Consider the following 21606-nt stretch of genomic DNA (forward strand, 5'->3'; position numbering starts at 1 on the left):
CATGTCCGCACCGCACTGCTGCAAGTGAGAGGCCACCCCACATCAGAGGTCCCTGTAAGAGTCAGCTTCCCTTGGGAAGCTGCAAGTCCCCACAAGACCACAGTTGTTTCTTAGGCAGTTGCCCCTCCCCTCTGTTGGTCAAGATTCTTTCTTATATTTTTTTATGAACAAGGGAAATTGAACTCCAACTGAGTTAAGGAAAAAGGGCTATTAACAGTACTGTCTTACAAAACAAAAGCTAAAGGTCGCAGTTGCATACACAGATGGACACAGACATGAAAATGGTGTCACTGAGCCCTGGCGTGTCTCTCCATTTCTGCCTTGTCCTTCCCTGTGCTCCACCATTCCAGCTGTCCACAGCGGACTTCTGGGAGCTCTGGATTCACATCTACCTTCTGCCCTGCAGTCCCAGATAAGACATGGCTCTGTCTCCCAGGGGGCCAACAGCTGTCCCACAGTTAAGGCTCTGGCTCCAGCTTGGGTCACAAGCCATCCACAAGCCAGTCACCTTGGCTTACCCTGGTGGGGAGGGAGGAGGTGAGAAATGAAAAGTACAGAGCAGCCAGGCCTGGTCAGCATCCAGTCCTGGAGCCCAGGGTGAGGAGTCAGCCGCTCAGTATGGGCTGAGCATGGCACTGTTCTCTAGTGAAGACAGAGTGCTCTGATCGGAAGGAAGGCAGGCAGAGTGTTGGCGGGACAGAAGTCACTACTGTCTTCATCTGCCGATGTCTGCAAGATGCTGTTTATAAATGTCTTTCCCACTCAATCAGCTCCTGACCTTCTCAGAGATGGTAGTGTAGTGTCTTGGGGAATTTTACGCTGAGGTAGAACTCAGAGTCCTTTCTGCTGTAAGGAAAGTGGACTTTCTGTGCTGATCTCAGTAGCAAGGTCTCTCCTCCAAATGCCCCCCTGCATCTGTCCCTAGGCCTGGGATTCTGAAATTTCTCCTCCCCGAACCTTTCCCTCCTGCCCCCAACTACACCCCATATCCCAACTCCACCTCCTTCACCCATCTGCAAGGGGAGAGAGCCTTAATAAAACAACCCAGGGGATGTGCTGTGGTTGGTGAATATGGCCAAATCCTATTAATATTTTGAAAGGGAAGCTATGACTTGCTAATTTGCAAATGACACTAATTTTGGAAGTTTTGCAAATATCAGCAGTGATGAATAGGAAAAGAGCTGAGGGGGTTGAAACATGGGAGAGGAATAACAAAATTAATTTCCATTTATATAAATACTAATTGATACACCCAAGGAAAATGAATATGGAGTGTGGGTATTAGCTTAAAAAAGAGAGTAATCTTTTTCAGAGCGCTCCAGATTAGATGGAATCGGCACATCTTGCCAGGCAAACAAAGAGATGGCAGGCTTGGGAGAAGGCAGGCCACTGTCCCTTTGGTTTCCACTTGGGGAGGTGGCATTTCTCCCTCACACTGAACCCTCTCGTCCCAATCCACCCGTCCTCCACTTCCAGCCCTCCTCCATCAGGAATGCCACCCACGGCTTCTCTGTTGCCTAGGTCAGAAGCTCCTCTTTCCCTCCCTCCACATGCAGGCCACTGAGACCTAGTGACGTTGTCTGAAAACAGATCCTCCGTCTGTCCACTTCCCCCTGTCCTCAGCACGGCCCCCGGGTCCAGCACCAGGCTTCCTCCCGCTGCCTCCTTGCCCAGGTGCCCTGCAGAGCGTGTCCAGAACATGCAGCCTGCTTAGCTTCCCGTGCCAGGAAGAGGCAGCCTTCCGGGGATCAGCCTCACCCCGCTTTCCAGCCTCCTTTTCCTCTGCTCTTCCTCACGGCCCAGTTGTGGGTCACATTTGCTCTCCTCTCAGCCCAGGATGTTCTTGAAGAAATGCAAAAGTAAAGCAGGCTGCTTCTCAGCACCCGGGCCCCAGCCCAACTGTCCCCTCTGGAAAGGCCCTCCTGACCGCTGCTTCTCCTCAGCCTCCCTTCTTGTGGCTCTGTGGCTCCCTTTGTTCCATACCATTCACCACTCCGTGGAACTACAGTATTTATTTACGTATTTGTTAGGTGTGTGTGGTGTCTTCGTCAGAATGAATGCACCTTGAACTCAGAGATTCTCGTGTGTTACTTATCCCTCCCCCATCCCTGTCATAGTCAATGCCCAGATTAGGATCTGGTACATAGTAGATGGTCCACGAATATTTGTTTACCATTCACTATCAGTTTGGTGGGGTTCAGGAGTTTTATTTTGCCTTACTTGCTTGCAGACAGCTACTGAATACTTACAAAATTAATTTCTACTTATGTAAATGGAAATTTATATACATTTTCAATCAGTCATGTGTTTAAAATAAAAACTGATTGAATAGTGTGTGCCAGGCACTGTTCTGGACTCTGAAGATATAACAGCAAAACCAACAGACCTCATGGAGCCTCCATTTTAGTTGAGGAGACTAATAAAAGAATAAGCACATAATATAGACTACATAGCCAGATGGTATTAAGAGCTTTGAACAAAACTTCAGGCAAGGCTCAAGGCAATAGAGAGGGTGATGGAGGGGTCGCTGAGTTCATACCATCCAGGAAGACCTCCCAAGAAATGACAGAAGGGGTATATTGATTAGCTTTTGCTGTGGAACAAACCAATCCAAATTTTAGTAGTATAAGTCACTATTTTTCCATGATTGGCATGTAATCTGTGTCCTGACTGGGCAGTTCTCAGCTGATCCGCTTGGTTGGCTTCTTGTGAGCCTGCTGTGTTCCAATCAGCTGGTGGGTGGACCAGCTGCTGAAGACCCATGATGTCCAGCAGCTGTGGGCCAGAGTGACGGGGACTGGCCAACCTGGCTCCTTTCCAAGCAGACGTGGAAAAATAGAATAGGACACACACCTTATAGCCCTGTCTGTGTGACATTTGCTTCTGTCCTGTTAGACCAGGTGGGTCACTTGGCAGATGTGGGGTGGAGAAACGGACTCCAGTGAAACACGGGATGCACAGCAAAGTCATGCTGCATAGGGGCAGGAACACAGGATAGCCATCGTGCACACTCCTGAAGCCATGCAAAGTGGTGTGCTCAGTGCTGTGCAGGCCTTTCCGAGTGACCTTGGGACCGTGAAGAGAAGCAAGATGTGAGAGCTGAGTCACACAAAAAATACTGGGAAACAGGGACCTCAGACAGGATACCAAGCTCAGGGAAATTAGGGGACATGCCCTAGATACACGGCTGTCCTATAGCCTTTCTGTTTTTTGTTTTTGTTTTATTTTTGAGACATGGTCTTGCTATGAAGTCCAGGCTGGCCTTGAATCCGCTATGTAGCAGAAAGTGGCTCTGAACTCGTGGCAGTCCTCCTGCCTCAGCCTCCCAGGTGCTGGAATCACAGGCATGTGCCACAACACCTGGTTTCTATAGCCTCTCTGGGCTTGCAGCTTCTCTGAGCAGAAGTGTGTCAGGACTAGATGACACTGGGTTTCCTTCATCACAGCAGCATTTCCGTTCTGAGGAAATTACAGAGAACAGGAATCGATTGATTTCAGCCACCAAAAGGATGCTAAAATAGGCCTCAGATCCTCCGGGGCAGATGAGTGCCCTGGCATTGGTCCTGCTCTGAGGAGAGGGCAAGAAGGAAGGAGAGATTCCAGCCGTGTGACACACATGTCGTGCCACCAGGAGGTTCATCCAGTGTGAGCTTTCTGGGCAGATGAAGGAGTCCCCAGGGCTGTCTTGCACCAGGGCAGAAAATCACTTCTTAAATGGCCTCTGTGGAGTACAGGTGAGGGCAGGGACAGAAGACTGGAGATGTCACAGAGGTTATTTCCTTTACCCTGACTCCATGCGATTCTTCAGGGTAGAGGCCAATTTGTATAAAATGTCAGTCTGTCCCGGAGTTGGGGCTTACTGGTGTAAGCAGTGTCACTTAGTTACTGATTTGTTTGGTCCCTCTGTCTGCGCTGAGCCCTACTGTGTGTGAGGGCTGTGCCAAGATCTGCAGACACAATGGTCTAAGCAGGTGGTGAACCTGTGGCACATGTGCCACACAGGCATACAGAGTCCACTCTTTTAACTCGGGAGGCAATTCACCTCACCAGCCAAACATCAAGTGACAGTTACTTTTCCAAACTAAAACCTCAGTGTTCGGGTTAACTTGCAGTGTGAGCACTTGGAAATAAATAAGTGGGTTTGAAGTTGCAGTTTGGTCAGTGGGTCTCTAAAAGGTTCACTGTCACTGGTCTAGAAAAAGAGATGAGATTTCTCTCAAGAAATTAATCACCCAGCTGGGTGTGTGGTGCACACCTATAATCCCAGCATTGGGAGGCTGAGGCAGGAGGATTGCCACGAGTTTGCGTTTGAGGCCAGCCTGGGTTACAAAGTAAGTTAAGGCCAGCCTGAATTGTATAGCAAAAGCCTGTCTCAAAACAAGAGGAGGAGGAGGAATAGGAGGAGAAGGAGAAGGAGAGAAAAAAAGAAGTTACCCACCCAGCAGGGTAGACAGATATTTACCAAACGATCCTAAGGTCACAGTGGTGACCAGGACTCAGAGAAGGAAGTACACAGTGGCATGGCCGGCTATGCATCGAGGGCTGACATAGTAAGGGACGTCAGGAGGAAGGGTGCTGTGATCTGAAGGATGTGTTCACCCAGTCAGGAGTTCCACAGGGAGGGAGCTACATGTGCGAAAGTCCGTGGTGGAAGAGAGGAATAGAAATCTGAACAGCTAAGAGACTGTCTGGATGGAGCTCAGGGTCCTTGGTGCACAGTGAAGCTGGAGAAGTGGGTGGGAGCTGGGTACACAGCATGGAAAGCCACACATGGGTGTTACGTGTGGGGCGAAGTGTGGCGGCATAGCGTGACCCCAGGCCACATGCAAGTTTAAACAACACTAGTCTGTTCAGCTTACAGACATGTCCTGAGCCTTGGCAATGGTCTGGTCCCAAGGGCTGCGAGAGGAAAGAGGCAGAGCATATCTCAGCTCGAGTTTGTACAGTGTGGAGGCTAAAGGCGCTCTTCCCATTCCACCTCCTCAGCACTAGAGTCCCCGGTGTTGATGAGTCACTTTTCTTCCCGCCACAGGCCTCCAGCTGAACTTCACAGCGTCCTGGGGGGACCCACACTACCTAGGCCTCACTGGCCTGGAGGTGGTGGGCAAGGATGGCCAGGCCCTGCCTATCCACCCGCACCAGATCTCTGCCTCTCCTAGTGACCTGAATGACCTTCCCGAGTACACAGATGACTCCCGGACGCTGGACAAGTAAGTGTGTATGGAAAGCTCCACTTCATCTCAAGCTTCAGACACAAACACCCAACAGGATCCCGTATGTCACCCTTCACCCTTCGGTGAGGTCCTGTGGTGATGGGGAACCAAGGCTCAGGAAAGGGAGTGATCCTCCCATAGTCACACAGCTAGAGGGAGTAGACATGATACAAGGCCATGCTCCCTACCCGTGGACGCCCTGTGGTTTGAGGCTTCTCCACCAGGCCAAGTTTACTGCCCACACACGGGAGCCAGTAGCTGTCAGTAAACCTCCACAGTACACAGCTTTGCCTTGGTGCATGAGTACTCTGGGCCTTTGGAGCTAGGAACTTTCTCTACATTTCCACTGTACTCATCAGATTTCACAGCCCAAAGCTGGGGCATGTCCACAAGGGTACCAGCCTCCATCCCGGGGACACATACCCACAGACTGGTGCTTGGCCCCCTGCTCTGCACCGCTGTGGCACCTAGCCACTGAGGGGTGAGTGAGGAACGTCAGAGGCAGTCTAGGAGTTCGTATCCTGCCTCTGCCCTCTGCCACCTGTTGAGATTCTTAACCTCTTCAATAGTAACAGTAATGGCAACAGTAATTGATATTTTAAAAACCGTGTTTTGAACACTTACTAAATACCAAGCGTGGGTTGTACTAACGGTCACAGATACTCATCCATTTAAATCTCCCTCGGCACTATTATTGTCGTGCCTGCTTCACAGATGAGGACTTTGAGATGCAGGTTAGTAAGTCATTAGATATGTTAAGTGATTTGAATGCAGGCCAGGCCATACCCACACCCAGGCACTTAACTACTAAGTGAGCTGCTTTGGTATCCTCATCAGTAGAAGGGGATCTAGAAGGGGGTTGTCACATTGCTTGCATTCATGCCCCTTGGCCAGGCCCATAGTGATGAATGAGAGTAGTCCCAGTGATAGGCTTCTGCTTGCTTCCCTTTAGGTGGCCTCTCTGGTGGCCCTTACTGGCACCGATTGGCATTGACTGCTTATGGGCTCTTCTGACCTCTGTATTCTGAAAATTCACTCTCCTGAGTAGTTAAACCTGGAGCCCATCAACCTGGCTCCTGGCTGGCTGCAAAGTGACCCATAACTAGCCCAGCTCATTCTTGCAGGAAGTCCCAGGCCTGCTTGTTCATCCTCTCTAAATACTTCAGTATGTATCTCTAATCAATAGAACTTTAAAAGGAAAACATAATCTCAGTGTCATTATCATACCCAAAAATGTTAACACAGTGGTTCTTTAAACTACCAGATGTCCAATACAATGGTCTTTTGATCTTTTACAGTTTGTTTTCTTGAATTGAGATCCAGATAAGATCTATGCATGCGATTGGTTGAGAGGTCTCTCCAGCTTTGTGCTGGGGTCCCCTCTGATTTTTTCTCCTAAATTTTACTTGTAAGTTAGCTCTTGAAGGAACCACATTTCCCTACCCTGTGGAGTCTGGGTCTTAACACCTGCATCCCTGTGTTGTTTAACCTGTTCCTCCATTCCCTGTACTCTGGGAAGGTTGTTGGTTAGATTCAGAGATCTGATCTGAGGTTTGGCCACTGGGGCAAGACAGCAGTATAGAAGCTGCTGTGTGGCCATCGGGATGTGTGTGCTGTGTATCTGCTAAGTTTGCAGTGATGGTGGTGGCCAGGCACACTCAGGACCAAGCTGATTCATTTGCTAGTCTTCTTACGCCTTTTTTTATTTACTTGCTAAAATGATTGCAAAAAAGAGAATTTCCCTGAAATTCACTATTCTGTGGCATGATTCAAACAGCAAGGCTGCCTACATGCTTTCTTTCCTTTCCCCCTTAGTTTTCAGCAGAACAAAGGCTTCTCTGAAACATCTTCAAATGTTTTTGGGTATCATTATAAACTGGCCATTTGGGCATGCTATGGTTGAAGGCTTTTAATCTATTGCTCGTTTTATGCTTTTTGGTGCCCAGATTATTTCCTCTTGAACATAGAGAGCTTCTGAGTCTGTTTATTTGTTTGTTTATTATTATGGTGCCTGGGGTTCAAACTCAGGGCCTTGTGCAGGCTAGTCAAGCACTTTACTACTAGGCTACATCCCCAGTCCACTGAGTTCTTTTAAAATAACCATCTCTGGCAGCTTCCTTGCTTTCTGATGTGACAAAATGGTCTAGGCTCATCTTGTGTATTTCTTGGCCCATACCTTACTCAGCGTTTTCTCCAAGCAGTCCTGGCCTTCTGGTGGGAATGGTATTTAGAGACCATAGTCAAGCCACAGGGGCTGCTTGCTGCCGCTGGGTCAGCTGTGGTTTCTAGGCCTCTCTGAGGACAGAGCCAGGCTTTCCTTTAGATGCCCTTGAGGGTGTCTGTGGGACCTCCTTTATGGTCACCTAAGGGTGCCTCAGCAATTCTCTCTGCTCTCAGAATAAAGCCGCAGTTTTGCAGTGGCTCCATTTCTAGGACAGAAAAGTAATTGCTTTGAAGGAAATGGAAGGTTCACTGGTAGTAGCTCTCTCTCAGTCAGCTTAGTTCTACAAACACCCAGTGTCAAATCGCTGAATTTCCCCAGTGTTAAGATGCCAGCAGTTGTGAGACACACCATCCATCAATTTAATAACAGCTTTTTGGAGGAGAAAAAAAATTACCTCCTGGGATGAACATTTAGATTGCAGGACTTATTCCAAGCCCCAAACTTTAAAATGTGAAAGGAAAGAAGATTTTGCAAATTGAGTAAGCATGGCAGCAGCTTGTCTCTCCCAGTGAGTAGGTCCAGGGTCATCAGGAATCTGGTGCGGGAGGCCCAGGACATGTGAAGGAGGGGGAGGGCAAGGCCTGAGACGGCGGGGTCCTGCCCCCGGGCCCAGGTCTGTGCGTGCTCAAGCAGTGCTGTGAGCCAGGGCCAGGAGGACAAGGATCAAGGCAGAGTTGGGGCAGTGAGGCAGGGAGGCCCAGGCACGGAGCCAAAGCTGACAAGGACAGAGGTGCCACGGGGCTGAGGTGAGAAGTGGCTCCTCGGTGTTGAAGGATGCTGGGTGAGAACAGGGTGCTGGGGGCTCCCTCTTGTGATTGGGGCTTCTCCAGGCCCATGGCTTCTGGCACGATCTTGCCCAGTCCTACTCCCAGGGTCACCTGCCTCCTCCTGCCCTCATCCCGTGGGGTTTTAGTTCCTTTTTACCTGGTTTGTGTCTCTCAAAACGTACCACAGAGCCAATGCAGAAAGCTCAGAAAGTTGGGAAAACAGAGAAAATACCACTCCCCATCCCCTCTCTACCCAGTATATGTCTCAGTTTTGCACAATCTGTCCCGGTCCTGGTCTTCATTTCCCAGCATTACATTTAGTGTCCCCACCATTGTGTGGCCTCCCTTTGCTGGGTTATCACAACAGCTCATGATCATCATTTAGCTCAAATTTACTTAAATATGTCCCTATTCTGAGATATTTTAAGTTGTACTGAGTGTGTGAGTGTGTGTAGCCAGTATATATAACCCTAATCAATATCTTTGTGCAGATAACCTTTCCAATCTGTGGAATAAATTTTCCACAAGGGTGAAAAAAATCCCAGAAGCAGGATTGCTAGGTTAAAAGATTCTGAAATACGTCATATTTCCCTTTTCTTTTTTTTTTTTTATCTGATGACTACTTCACTGCACCTATGACTGCATTGTCTGTTTTTAGTTCTTTTACCTTTTTAAAATATTTTGTCTAATTTTATAGGTGGGACACGCCCCCTCACTGTAGATCTCATTGGTCACAGCTCCTGGCTGAACCTGGTGACCCACCCTCCACCCCCAGGGGTCTGCCACACTCACTGGCTGCTCCTTCCTCCACCCCCCTCACTGGCAGGTTGATTGACGGAGTCAACATCACCACAGAGGATGAGCACATGTGGCTGATCCCCTTCTGGTCGGGGCTGGACCACGTGGTCACAATCCGATTTGACAGAGCCAAAAGCCTGGCTGGCCTGCGCTTCTGGAACTACAATAAATCTCCCGAGGACACCTATCGGGGGGTAAGCCGGGGACAGTGGCCGCGCTCAGGCCACTGTCAGGGAAACAGCCCTGTGATGAATGGCCAGCAAGGCAGCCGGAGAGGAGCATAAATCCTCTGGAACTTTCCAAGTAGAGCTGGGGGTGATATCCAGGAGGGGAGAGAGCTGCTATTTCTTTCCACAAACAGCAGATGCAGACCCCAGAGCTCAGTGCAGTCAGGAAACTGAGTTGATTGTGCTGGTGCTGGAGCCCTCAGCAGGCCCAGATTGCCACTCACAGTGATGGGTTACAGCCCTGAGGTCCACAGAGTGCTTCGGGGCCAGGCCTGTGCAGAGAGCATTGTGTGCACCTGTCATTTCTTCATCCAGCTTTAAGGTACAAAAGCTACTGCCCCATCACTTGGGATATTAAATGGAGATTCAGAAAGGTTCAGCTGTGAACTTGGAGTTACCCAGCTAAAATACCCCAGATATGCCAGATGTGAGGCCCACAGCTTGTTCTTGTGTTACTGGTGTGAGAATCTGGTTGTTTTCTAAGACATGGCCTCTGTCAGAACAAGGCAAGTCATCAGAAGGCCCCTTTCCCATGGGCTCATCTGACCCCTACGAATGGTAAGCATTGTCTCCCTCCCATTGCACAGAGTGGCAATAAGGTTACCACAGTACAGGGCACAGAGACGCCCTCACCTTACAAGGCCTGGATGTGTCCCCAAGCACTGTGGGGCCTTTCCCTGGGTTCCTCGATTGCAGGATGGACCAGGAGCTGCCAGCTTCTGGAGGGCTGACAAGGTCAGGACTCGGCCTTGGCTCCTATGGTCCCCAGATCTAGGTCTCTGCAGGTGCCCATTTCTCTCATGGAACACAGGACCTTGGAACTTGGTTCTCATCCTGGAGCACTGGGTCCAGAGCCCCCACCTCACAGGCCTGGCCCCTCAGTCTTGGTGTCCATGAGGAGTGGTCACAGAGGGATGAGGGAGACAGAGGCAGACACATAGTGTGAGAGGGCAGATTTCCAAGTGCAGGGGCATGGGCCCTGTGACTCTCAGGTCCTCATACACCAAGACCTTGTAGAGTTCCTGATTATTATGGGTTGGAAACCAGGGCTTTTGGCTCCTACAGATAGGCAGACAGATCCAGGAGACCCCATCACCCTCCAGAGCCCACACCTCCTTCAGGAAGCTGCTTTTTCTGGTCAGAGCTGGCTGCTGTCCAGCAACATTTGCTTGTCACCTAGGCTATAGCTAAGGGGACTGGAGGGCAGAGAGGCTGAGCAGATTGGACCTCAGTTTTGCTCTGGAGTCACTTCTGGTGACTATGTTCACAAAAACTATGCTGGCAATTGCAAGTTTATGCCCTTCCAGCTCCAAGTCCAGAGAAGAAAGGACTCCCTTGTAAGACAAGGAGTATGTGGTTCCCTTTGGGTCACAGGTCCCACTCTGGCCCCAGAATGGGCCAGAGGAAAGTAGAACAGAGAGCAATAGAGAGATAGAGACCAGCTTCTGGAGAAGGCCGTGCCTGGAGCCATTTAGCAGAACAGAGAACATTCAAGAGGCAGAGAAGCCAACTGCCCTACAGACTGTGGATTCACATGGGTGTGCCTGACATAGAAGACAAAGGAACAAAGGGCCTTCTGGCATCTGCCAAAAGGAAATTCCAGCAGTTTGATCAGAAGCTGCACCCATGCTGCTCTCTATGAAGGTGCGTTAGGTGTTAAGGAGAACCTGATCCTAGAATCTGTGCTCAGAAAAGCCATGGCCCCATCACCCCACCCCTGCCTCAGACTACCTCAGACTGCCATTTGGACTTCCAAGATTTACTTGTAGGTCTCAGCCCTTTGGCTGGAAAATTCTAGAATAGGGTATGTGTTGGCCCAGATCCATAGGAATTTAGCAAGCTCTTAGTGAGCACTACTATGTGGCAGGCCCTGAGACAGTACAGGAGATGGTTTAGCTGGGGTCTGTGCCATCAGGAGAGTCCTGGGTATTGCTAGGCTGTGCATGCCTGAAAAGGACCAGCTAAATGATCTGAGAAGGCCAGGAAGTTGGTCCTTCTATCACAGGAATTGGTGCAAGGACAGGGTTTCTGTAGGACCCAGAGTTTGAAGGAAGCATGATACAGACCAGTGCTGACACAGTGCACATTTGTGCCAGCGATCTGTGTGCACTGAGCCCGTGCCCTTGACCTCCACATTGTGCTGCTGCAGCCACTGCAGCTGGTGATACAGGTGGGGCCTTGGCAGAGTCCTGTGCCAAGCCTGCAGCTTGTCAGCGGGAGACCAGGTCACAGTGCCCACTACAGTAGGGACCTTGCCAGTCTGGTCCTCGGCTCTCTGTCACATACCTGGCATGAAACAGGGCCAACCCCGAGACATAGGTCAGGCCTCTTGTCCCGGTGGGGGAGAACGCCAGGCCCAGCCACGCTCACACTGGAGCTCTGCAAATGCTCTCTGCAGGCAGGTGCAGCGCAGGCAGACCAGCTCATACCACAGCCTCCTGCACCCCTCCTTGGCATGGCATGTCTTGTTTGCTAGGCCAAGATCGTGCACGTGTCCCTGGACGGCCTGCGTGTCTCTCCCGAAGAAGGCTTTCTCATCCGGAAGGGCCCCGGCAACTGTCACTTTGATTTTGCCCAAGAAATCCTCTTTGTGGACTACCTACAGGCTGGGCCGCCGGCCCTACCAGCCAGGAGGTGAGGGGACTGGATGCCTGTGTGTCCCGCCAGTCTGTGCCACCTGCTCTGTGCGCCACTGTGAAGTGTGGACCCACAGCGTTTTGAAATGATGATCAAACGCACTGCTTTTCAACTTGGCCGTTTTCTAAAGCTCAGCCAAGCCTCCCCAGAAGCCTGTGGGATGGACCCGCCTCGTCTGGGGCTGTTTGGGTTTTTCACAGTCTGGAGCGCTTAAGATTTTGAATGCTTCACTGCGCTTCCTGCTGGGAAAAGAGGCCATAGCCCGCCTCGATTCCAGAAATGCCCGCTGGCCGGTTCAAGCAAGGGCTTTCCTTCTCTTGTTTCTGTGTTCCTTATTTTAAAAGATTCAAAAGAGAAAAATAGAGCCTCACATTTCATAGACTCGCTGGGGTTTCCCGGCCCCAATTTCTGCTGCACGGAGTTCATAACGATTTGTAAATGCCACGTTACGTTTACTCATTTAAACCCTGGTGTCCAAACCCAGAGGCCAACCTCTCAGAATGAAATGAATTTCCCTCCCAGAGCCCAGATCTCTGCCTGTCCAGTCACTGGGAACAGTCACTTAATTGTAACATTGCCCTTGACATCGGAGGAAACCCAGGCTGGGCTAGAGGCACCAACAGCACCGCAGGGAGAGAAGCCAGGTGGGAGGGCAGTGGAGGACAGAGCTCTTGCTCCCTAGGCTCAGATGCTTTCTGTTCCTTCCAGGCACCCTTGGAAGTAGAATTTGTGTCATTTTATAATGTGGGAACTGAAGCCACTTGCTGAGGTCCATGAAGCCGCAGCCTACGGGCTGCCCTTCTTTCTGCCCTCCTTCCCCTTCCTCCTGTCCTTCTGCCCACATGCCAGCCCTTCTGGCCACTTCCCGTCCAAGTACCACCCTTCCCTGCCTTGCCCGCAGCTCCTTTCTTCCCTTCCCCTCAGCTCCTTCCCACCTCAGAGCCTTGCCTCGCCACACCTCTGCCACTGCCCATCGGGCCACTCTGTCACCAGCATGGATTCTGCCACCCAATGAGGGAGGCAGTGCAGAGGGGATGGATAAGACAGGACTAAGACACATCCCAGACCTGCCACATACCAGCCCCAAAGCCCCGAGTGAGTGACTTCAGCCCTCTGCTTTAGAATCCCTGTCCAACCTCAGGCTGTTTAAAGATGCACGAGTCCGTGTCAGGAGAATGACTCCTGGGCAGCCTCCTGCCACCTTATAGTGACCACCCTCGGGGCACTGAGCCTCCCCAGAAAAGGGGGAGGTACCAGGCTACCACACTTCTGCACAGACCCTGCCTGGGAGTGACAGGCCAGTGACCTTCAGCTGCTGGGTATTCACGGTGCTGTTTTGTGTTTCTCCAGGCTGGACACGAGGAGCCTGGAGCGCGCGAGCATGGACTACGAGGCCCCGCCCATGCCATGTGGCTGTATCCTCTCCTCCTGCCGTCACCACAGCCAGCAGAGGCAGGGAGCCAAGCAGCTACAGTGCCATGTGGGGAAACCAAGGCAGAGGGGGACAGGGTTCCCCTAACCTCAGATGCACTGGGTGCTGCTGGGACTGGGCTGGCAGCAGTAATTCTGGCTTCGCCTCCTGCAGGCTGGGGTTTGCCACGGCAGCACCCAGTGCCCCCGGGAGAGGGCTGCAAAGCTGAAGCTGGCTGAAGGTTAGCAGGGCAGGGGAGCAGCCTTGGAACCAGGCGAGGAGGACAGACAGAAACAACAGGAGCTGCAGTTTCCAGGCCCTCGACTGTTGCCCAGCCACATTCTTAGTACATTGCTAGTATTAACATAGCTCTCAAAATAGCCCTGGGGACTGGGGACTGGATGCTGCTGGCATTTCCACCTCACACCTAAGGGCCAAGTGACTGGCTCAAGGCTGCACAGCTGGGAAGGGTAGATGGAGCTGGTAAACCAGGCGGTGGCGCTACAGCCCTGTTTCTAGCTGTCCTGTTCTGGAAGGGCTGCCTGTGGCCACTCTGTCACCTGGGAGCCCCTGCCCCTTGCCCCCGTGAGTGCTGGAGTGGTAGGAAACGGGCTGTGGAAGGTCTTAATCCCTGGTCAGGCCTGTCACTTAGCAGTGCTGTCTCTCTGCCATTCCTAGCCCTCCTGATGCTGTGATGCTTATGGCCTCCTTCACTCCTGTGCACTTCAGACGAACTGAGACGCCTGGGGCTTAAAGGAAGAGAGGCTTATTTTGGCTCACAGTTTAGAAATTTCAGTCTGTGTTCAGGCTTAAGCACAGAAAAGGCATGGCAGAAGGGCTGGACACAGGAGAGGCGTGCACACTGCGGAGACCAAGAAGACAAGAGAAGGGAGGAGCCCGGAGCCGCACCCTTCCAGGTCACACCCCCATGACCTGCCTGCAGCCAGACCCCTCTAACATCACCCCATTTAGCAATTGCACCCTTGGATTCAATCACCTAGAGAAGTTCCCTCCGCCAGCCCACAGGCTTTGGGGCGCACCCAGATGTAAACCAGGCCAGGGACTGGGCAGGCAGCAGGCATTCTGCTCTTGTCACTTTACAGCCAGAGAAACTGAGTCATGAGATGAGCACCATTCATTCAGCCCCAGTCAACAAGCTGGTGACACAGACAACCTTGTCTGCTCCTGCTGCCTCTTCTCAGGCCCAGAGAAAGGTCTGAATCCTTCAAACCACATTCACACTGTTTAAATGAATGAAAATGCGATGCACCTGTATTTTGATGAGCTTCTGTCTCCATGAAGGAAACAAAGACACCATCTTTCTTTCATTGGCATGAGCCTCCCCCATATCTGTGTTATCTTTGTCCTTGCTTTGCTTTGATCTCCAAAAAGTTAAGTCTCCTTTCCTTAAATCACACACCCAGTCATTTTCCAGTTTCAGCTCCTGACCAGCTGGGGTGACCCCTACTATATCGGCCTCACGGGGCTGGAGTTGTATGATGAGCAAGGAGAGAAGATCCCCCTGTCAGAGAACAGTATCCTTTGTGGGACAGGATGGGGTGTGGGAGGTTGAGGAGCCACAGCCTGGGACACAGGGAAATGTCCCTCTTGGAATCCGAGCCCCGGATTTAAAGTGTTACTTGGCTTTGCTCACGGGGCTTTGGGGGAGGAAGACAGAGAGGCACTCTCAGGCACACTTCCAGGATGGGATCCCACAGACCACACTCCATCCAAAAACCATACAGGCTTTGGAGTGCTAAAGGTTCCCACAAAGTCTGCAGGGAGAAACCACTAGCACTGGTCTGATTTATGAACTGCGGGACCCCTCGCCTGTGGTGCATTCACACCAGAACCAGCAAACTGCTAGCCCAGTGAGTTCCAAAACAGTTTAATTTACTTTCCACAGTGTTTTAGAGAAAAACTCGATCCCTGGCTTCTCTTGGGAAACTGGCGATGCAAAGCTAGTGGCCACACAGCAACAGTGGCTGAAATGAGCATCTGCTGCTCTTCCCCAAAGTGCCCCTTCCTGTTCCCCTCAGCCCCTGCAGGCATTGTTCACATTTACTGTGGGGCTCACAGAGGAGCAACCTGAGAGGAGAGAGGCCAAGAGGCCTCATAACTCGCATAACTCGCCTAAGGTTGCAAGGCCAGCCTGGCTGCATAGCATCGACAGCCCCCAACCATGGAGCTGTCCGGCTTCTCTTCTGGAACCTGCTGTAGCCCTCTGTATTCTTGAGTCCATGATCACTGAGCGGAGAAATGCTGGGCAGGGCAAATCCAAAGCCAGAGCCAGGTCTCTGGTCCATTTTTCTGCCTTCCACTAGACCCCTTGTCCACAGTCCCCAGCCAGCTGGGATAGATAATTCTGATTTTTTTTTTTTTTTTTTTTTTTTTTTTTGTACTGGGGGTTGCATCCAGGTCCTAAGTCCCAGCTCCCTTTTTATTTTTGAGACAAGGTCGTCTGTCTAGGTCATTAAGTTGCCCAGGCTTGCTCAATCTTATAATCCTCCTGCCTCAGCCTCCCAGAATAGTGTGATTACAGGTATGCACCACCATGTCTGGCTGTCCTAATAGGTATTTTTGGTCATGACCAGCAGTTGCTTGGATGTATGTATAAGGCACCAGTGACTTTACCAAGAGGGTCCTCTGATGTTCACATATCCTTTCTGGGGTTTTGTTTTGTTTTTTGAGACAGAGTTTCACTTTGTAGCCCAGGCTGGCCTCAATCTCATGGTCATCTTCCTGCCTCAGCCTCCTGAGTACTGGGATTTTAGGCGTGTGCACCATTCTCAGCCACATACCCATTCTGGTTGTGAAGGTTTTATTTTACAGATGAGAAAAGAGGCCTACCCATGTGCCCTGACTTCCCCAAGCTTCCCTGGGTCGTAACAGTCAAGCCAGAACTAGAACCAGGTTCTGCAGGTCACAGTAGTACCATCACTGAGTAGGATTGGCTGCCCCCGCCTGCCATGGCCAGGGAGATCTATTGTGGCCTGGTCCAGCAGAGCCCGGCTACCTCCATGTCCCTATGCATGTCATGGCACTGTCCTGTGTTCCTGCCACAGCTGTCACCCACTGTCCTGCCCTCCAGACCCCTGAACCCCCTTCTCCACAACATGCTGGATTGAGCCATCGCCTCCCTGGCTGCTTGGAGCAGCCACTGCCAGCCCTGGCACCCCCCAGAGTGGCGCGCCATGCCAGGCCCTCAGCTTTGGGTTGTGGCAGCTTAGCCACCTTTGCAGATATCGCCGCCTTCCCAGACAGCGTAAATGCGCTGGAGGGCGTAAGTGGAGACGTGCGGACCCCTGATAAGCTCATTGACCAGGTGAACGACACCAGCGATGGCAGGCACATGTGGCTGGCACCCATCCTGCCAGGCCTGGTGGGTACCCGTGGCAGCTACCTCAGCTTCTGGCCCTAGGGTGGGTAGGGGATGGTCCATCCCTTGTGTCAGTGGCAGGACAGGTCAGATTGCTTTGCTGACATGCCTGAGGGGATCACTCCTGTAACCAGCATTTCTTTCTTCCTGCTTGGAGAGGAGCTTCTAAAAGGGGGCACCAGGAGGACTGAGGGGCACATTAGACTCTGAAGCCAGGATCCCCAGGGGAGCAGGTTTGAGGGCATTGGCACCCGACAGTCCCTGCCGTCATCGCCCTCTCCTGCTCCTCTCCATCTCAGTTCTCTGCATGCGCTGTGCCCTCCTCTGCCCTATCCCCTCTCCTCCCTGTTTCTGCTCCTTCCTTACATCCTGGCCCCCTGATCACAACACAGCTCCCTGCCCTCCTGACCCCAGGTCTGCCTGGTCAGCTCTTCTGACTGCTGACTTGGTTTCCCGCTGTCAAATGCCACAGTAATCCTGCTTGTCCTTTGCCCCAAGGCCTCATGGTGAGCTTGGGCTGGGCTTCACCACCAGGCCCAGGATAGGAGCATGATGGAGAGGGAAAAGGGGGCCCGGACTGGGCACAAGGTGGTTGGCATCCCTCATCTTTCATCCTGTGCCAAGGTACCTGTGCCCAGGTGCATGGCGGGATAGCTGACCTGCCCCTTTTCCACTCAAGTGACAAGAGAGAAGGTGGGGGCATTTTCCTCTCAAAACACAGAAAGGCAGCGGCAGCAGCAATTTTATGTTGGTCAAAGGTCACCCTCCAAGGGGCCCATAGAGTGTTCCTCCGTGTCCCCTGAGCTGGGGTCAGTCCCTTAGCCCCGGCCCTGCCTGCAGAGGGGGAAGCACATAGCCCCACTGGCCCTCAATCCCACTATGGCACAGGGGCCCAGGTACTGCCCCCAGCTTTCCCAGGAAGCCCTGAGGTGCTGGCTACCCACCACCACTCTCCCAGCCAGACTCCACATGTGTGTCTGCCTGAGCCCCAGGGAGAGAAGACTGCGGCTGGGAATCCTCCAGACTGCTTATTCCCTTAGTTGGCCCTGCGAGGGATGGGGCGAGGGAAGAAGGTGCCTGTTTGGGCCACTTCTGCAGCTGGGTCTGCACTGTCATGGCTCCCCTCTCCTGCTCCCCAGCAGGGGTTCAAAGCCACACGCTGAAAATCACTCTAGAGGCATCTCTGCTTTGCTTTTCATTTATGCTTCCAGGAAAGGACAGGCAGGGGTCAGGCCATGCAGATTGCTGAGGGCAGTGCTCCTCAGCTGTGAGTTGAGCATTGTCCCTTGGGCCCATGGGGCACTGCACTATTTCTGGGCCTGACCTGGAGTGAAGGGAAGGTCAAGGAATATTCCCAGTTATCCACCGGTATTTAAATGAGGGCCACGCGGCCCAAGGAAACAGGCCCTCCAAGAGCCAGCTCAGCGGTTTGTTGCAAACGCAGCCACACGTGACCTGACTGGAGATGGGCTCGGAGGAGATGAAAGGCTGCGGGACTCCAGGCCGCGGCATGGGCAGCGCTGCCCCAGGCACCCCCAGCTTGGCCCCTGCCCGTGCCTGGTACCCCAGCCCCGCCAAGTGCTTCTGTTTGCAAACCTGCCCATTTTAATTAGCTCTGCTCTCTGGCAGGTGAATCGGGTTTATGTGATTTTCGATCTGCCCACTACCGTGTCAATGATCAAACTGTGGAATTACGCAAAAACGCCCCATCGAGGGGTGAAAGAGTTTGGCGTAAGTACTTATTAGCTGGGTTTTGGAGATAATTGTGCTCATTGGTAATTAGGCCACTGGCAATTATCATTTGTCGCAGTTTGATTTACTTCTCTCTGTTGCAACCTTAGACATAAACGCCTAGTGCTCAGATGCAGGCAAAATTTCTGCCCAACTGTGAATCCAAAACCACCCTGGAGCAATCTGACTCCTTGTCACTCTGAGACAACAGGAGGTGGCTGTCCTCTCAGAGTTCCCTGCAGAGTCACACTGGTTTGGGGAGGTACTGGGACAAGACAGGGACCCTGGGGCCAGAGTCCCAGTTTGCCTCCAGCTCTGCCACCTGGACCCACACATTGAATGATGCTAGGATCTTTGAACCTCAGTATCCACATCTGCAGCTCCGGCACACAACACACGCCCTTGCTGAGGGTCACAGTACAAGCTGGACACATAGTGATACTTGCCAGGTCTGTCCCAGAGGAGGAAGCTTTGGCCCTGAGCACTAACCACCCAGAGCTTCAGATAGGATCCATGGGAGGTAAGGGGTCTCTCAGCCCCTCCTCCGTGTCTGCACAGCTCCTAGTGGATGACTTGCTCGTGTACAACGGGATCTTGGCCATGGTAACACACCTGGCAGGGGGCATCCTGCCCACATGCGAGCCCACAGTGCCGTACCACACCATCCTCTTCACCGAGGACACGGACATATGTCATCAGGAGAAACGCACAGCCATCAGGTACATCCCCAGCCCACTCCACGCGTCATCACAAGCGCTAACGAGGATGGATGGCTGGGACACTTGGCCCGGAGCTGGATCGAATCTCCTGTTCTTCCCACCCCACAGTCATCAGGTGGAGGACCAGGACGTCCAGATGATGAATGAAAACCAGATCATCACCAACTTTAAGAGAAAACCAAGTGTCGCAGATCCAGGTTGGCTCTTGGCCCTGCCCAGTGGCACTCCCACCCTGGGAACTGTGGTCTGGAGAGGGGGCTGGCATCCACCCACACCACTCTGCCCCCACCTGCCTGAGTCCTTCCTCCTGAGGCCTGGAAGAAGCAGCAAGTGACCTGCTTCCCTGAAGCCCAGTGCCTCGGGTGCTGGGGGAAAGGTCAAGAGCATCGAAGGGCAGATGTGCTGTGTCCAAAGGGGCTGCCCTGCACCACAGGAAACTGTGTAAGGGGAAGGCTTCCCAGGGGAGATGACATTTAGACTCTAGAGGATGCCAGGTGTGTGCCAGGCAGTGCGGGCAAGGCCTGGGAAGGGGCCAGCATACCAGGTGCTCCACGCTCAGGAGCTGTAGGGGCTGCAGGTGGTGGCCCCAGGGCCCGCGTCACAGCCCAGGTGGTGGGATTTCCCCCGCAGGCTTGGGGGTGGCTAACCCTGCTCCTTCTGTCCTCTGCCTTGACAGCCTTGCGCCCAAAAACCTGCATAAGTGAGAAGGAGACATCGAGGCGATGGCGGTGCTGACGGCAGGCAGGGGAAGCAGTCTCCCAGCAGGGTGGCTCCGTTACTGTCCCCGCTCAGGGCCATGTCCCTTGCCCTCCGGTCTTCAGTGTCAGTGGCTGGGACCCAGGACTGGAGGTGAATCCCAGTGTGGAGGGTCAAAGGACTTGAGAGGCAGGGGGACAATAGACCTGGGCACCACAGGAGTCAGACTGGAGGGCACAGGGCCATAGCTGTAGGGTAGGATGTGGCAGTGCCCTGTCCTCATCCTCCTCAGGGAGCCGATCCCTAGGACATCTGTCCCCTTGTGAAGCCTGGGACAGGATCAGCCAGTGCTGTGTGTCCTGCTGGGGATGGGAAGGGAGAGACACAGGCCCAGGAGGTGGAGGACAATCCTCGTGGTATTTGGTCAGGAGGAAGCCACATCCCTCCACCTGATGGGGGCTTCCTCTTTGCCCCTCTTGCTGTTCCTCTGTGTGGTACTGACCCCTCCCTGGCCACTTCCCAATGAATTGGAAATGTGCCTTGCACCCCTGGCCAAGCGGCCCAGAGCACATCTATTTCCATCTCTATAACAAGCTCAGATCAGGGACCTAATTGGTTTCCCAGTGGTGGGTAATTTCTCGTTCCAAATATTAATCCGTTGTTTTCCTGGCACCCAGCCCGGCCCAAGCAGTACTGTACTCCAAGCGCGTTCCTATGCAACCGGAGCCCAGCACATACTTTATGAGCTTTGCAGCCGGGGCTGAGCAGCTATGCAAATGTGCTTTTCATTTGGAGCGTGGGGCTGATGTGGAGATAAGAATTGTTTCTCCCAGAGAAGATCCATCTTTCTGTAGCTTCCAAGCCCCCTCGAACCCACCCCACCCTGGCTCTTCTGTTCACTCTGTGCCCAGACATGCCAGGCACCCCAGGCCTGTGGGCTCCCAGGAGAGCTGCAGCCTGGGGGAGTCAGGGGCTGATCAAACCAGTTCTTAAGACCAAATCTAGTGCTCTGGCTTCAAAGGGAGCCCCAACCTCCCATCCTGCCCGAGGCACGGTAACAGATTTGTTGGGGAGCCCAGATGAACACTGCATTCGCTGCCCCCAGAACCACGGTTGACATTTGTAATAATTGTACGTACCATATAATTTAGGAGAAAAAAAAGAAACTGTATAGGCATTAACTCTAAAATAAATTTCTATTTTTTTCTCTTGCAAAATCAATAAAAGATGTTATTGAGAATAGACTCCAGTGCCCTGGATTTGGGGTCAGGCTGAGCAAGCCCATTTGAAACCGGGTGAGCAGTGCAGGCTTGGAACCCCCTCCTCCACCTGCCAGTGGGGTCATGACCCCGGCCAAGCCTACTCGATAGAACCCCATCATGTCCAATAGACACATAATTGTACATATAAAAATCCTATGGGATAGGTTGTCTTATTACTCTCTTGTTACACACACGAGCTGAGGCACAGAGAGGTTGTGTAACTTTCCCAGGATATATGTAACCCTTTGGAAGCTATTAGTCAGTGTGCAGGTTGTAAGATAACCAGCAGGTGACTGGGCAGGGGTGGGCTGTGTGTGTGGACAATCCTGTGGGTCCTTGCCACTGGGGTTTCCCTTCATCGGGTATGGGTGCCCGTACACCATCCCCCTCCCTCCTGTGCCCCTTACCCTTGCTTCCTTTAGGGTAGTGTGGGTGGCCCTGGAGCCAGGAAAGGATGTAGTTAGGCAGTGGGGTTTTTCACTGCAGGCAGCCAGAGGAGGGCTCTCCCCTGGTAAGACCCTGCTAGGTCCCCGTTACTCAAG

The 21606-nt window shown here is 52.5% G+C and overlaps 1 protein-coding gene across 9 annotated transcripts in view; it reads left to right on the forward strand.

Annotated features, from left to right (window-relative positions):
• Nucleotides 1-21046, forward strand: part of Katnip (katanin interacting protein) — a 193377-nt gene extending 172331 nt beyond the window's left edge. For 8 of the 9 annotated variants that reach the window (XM_063226709.1, XM_013141984.2, XM_013141986.2 and 5 more), the window contains 10 exons: nt 5033-5210; nt 9031-9196; nt 11706-11863; nt 13217-13281; nt 14702-14812; nt 16520-16659; nt 18286-18387; nt 18946-19106; nt 19215-19303; nt 19783-21046. In XM_063226709.1, the coding sequence (XP_063082779.1) occupies nt 5033-5210; nt 9031-9196; nt 11706-11863; nt 13217-13281; nt 14702-14812; nt 16520-16659; nt 18286-18387; nt 18946-19106; nt 19215-19303; nt 19783-19841 (1229 nt within the window). In that variant the 3' untranslated portion in view covers nt 19842-21046. Of the gene's footprint in view, nt 1-5032; nt 5211-9030; nt 9197-11705; nt 11864-13216; nt 13282-14006; nt 14195-14380; nt 14612-14701; nt 14813-16519; nt 16660-18285; nt 18388-18945; nt 19107-19214; nt 19304-19782 lie in introns of those variants that run through there. The other variant, XM_063226710.1, reaches the window with a different exon arrangement.
• Nucleotides 21047-21606: the final 560 nt, after the last annotated feature.

This window comes from Cavia porcellus, unplaced genomic scaffold (genome assembly GCF_034190915.1).
Source record: "Cavia porcellus strain 051 isolate PalLab524CR breed Dunkin Hartley unplaced genomic scaffold, mCavPor4.1 scaffold_16, whole genome shotgun sequence".
In the NCBI taxonomy this organism is placed as follows: Eukaryota; Metazoa; Chordata; class Mammalia; order Rodentia; family Caviidae; genus Cavia; species Cavia porcellus.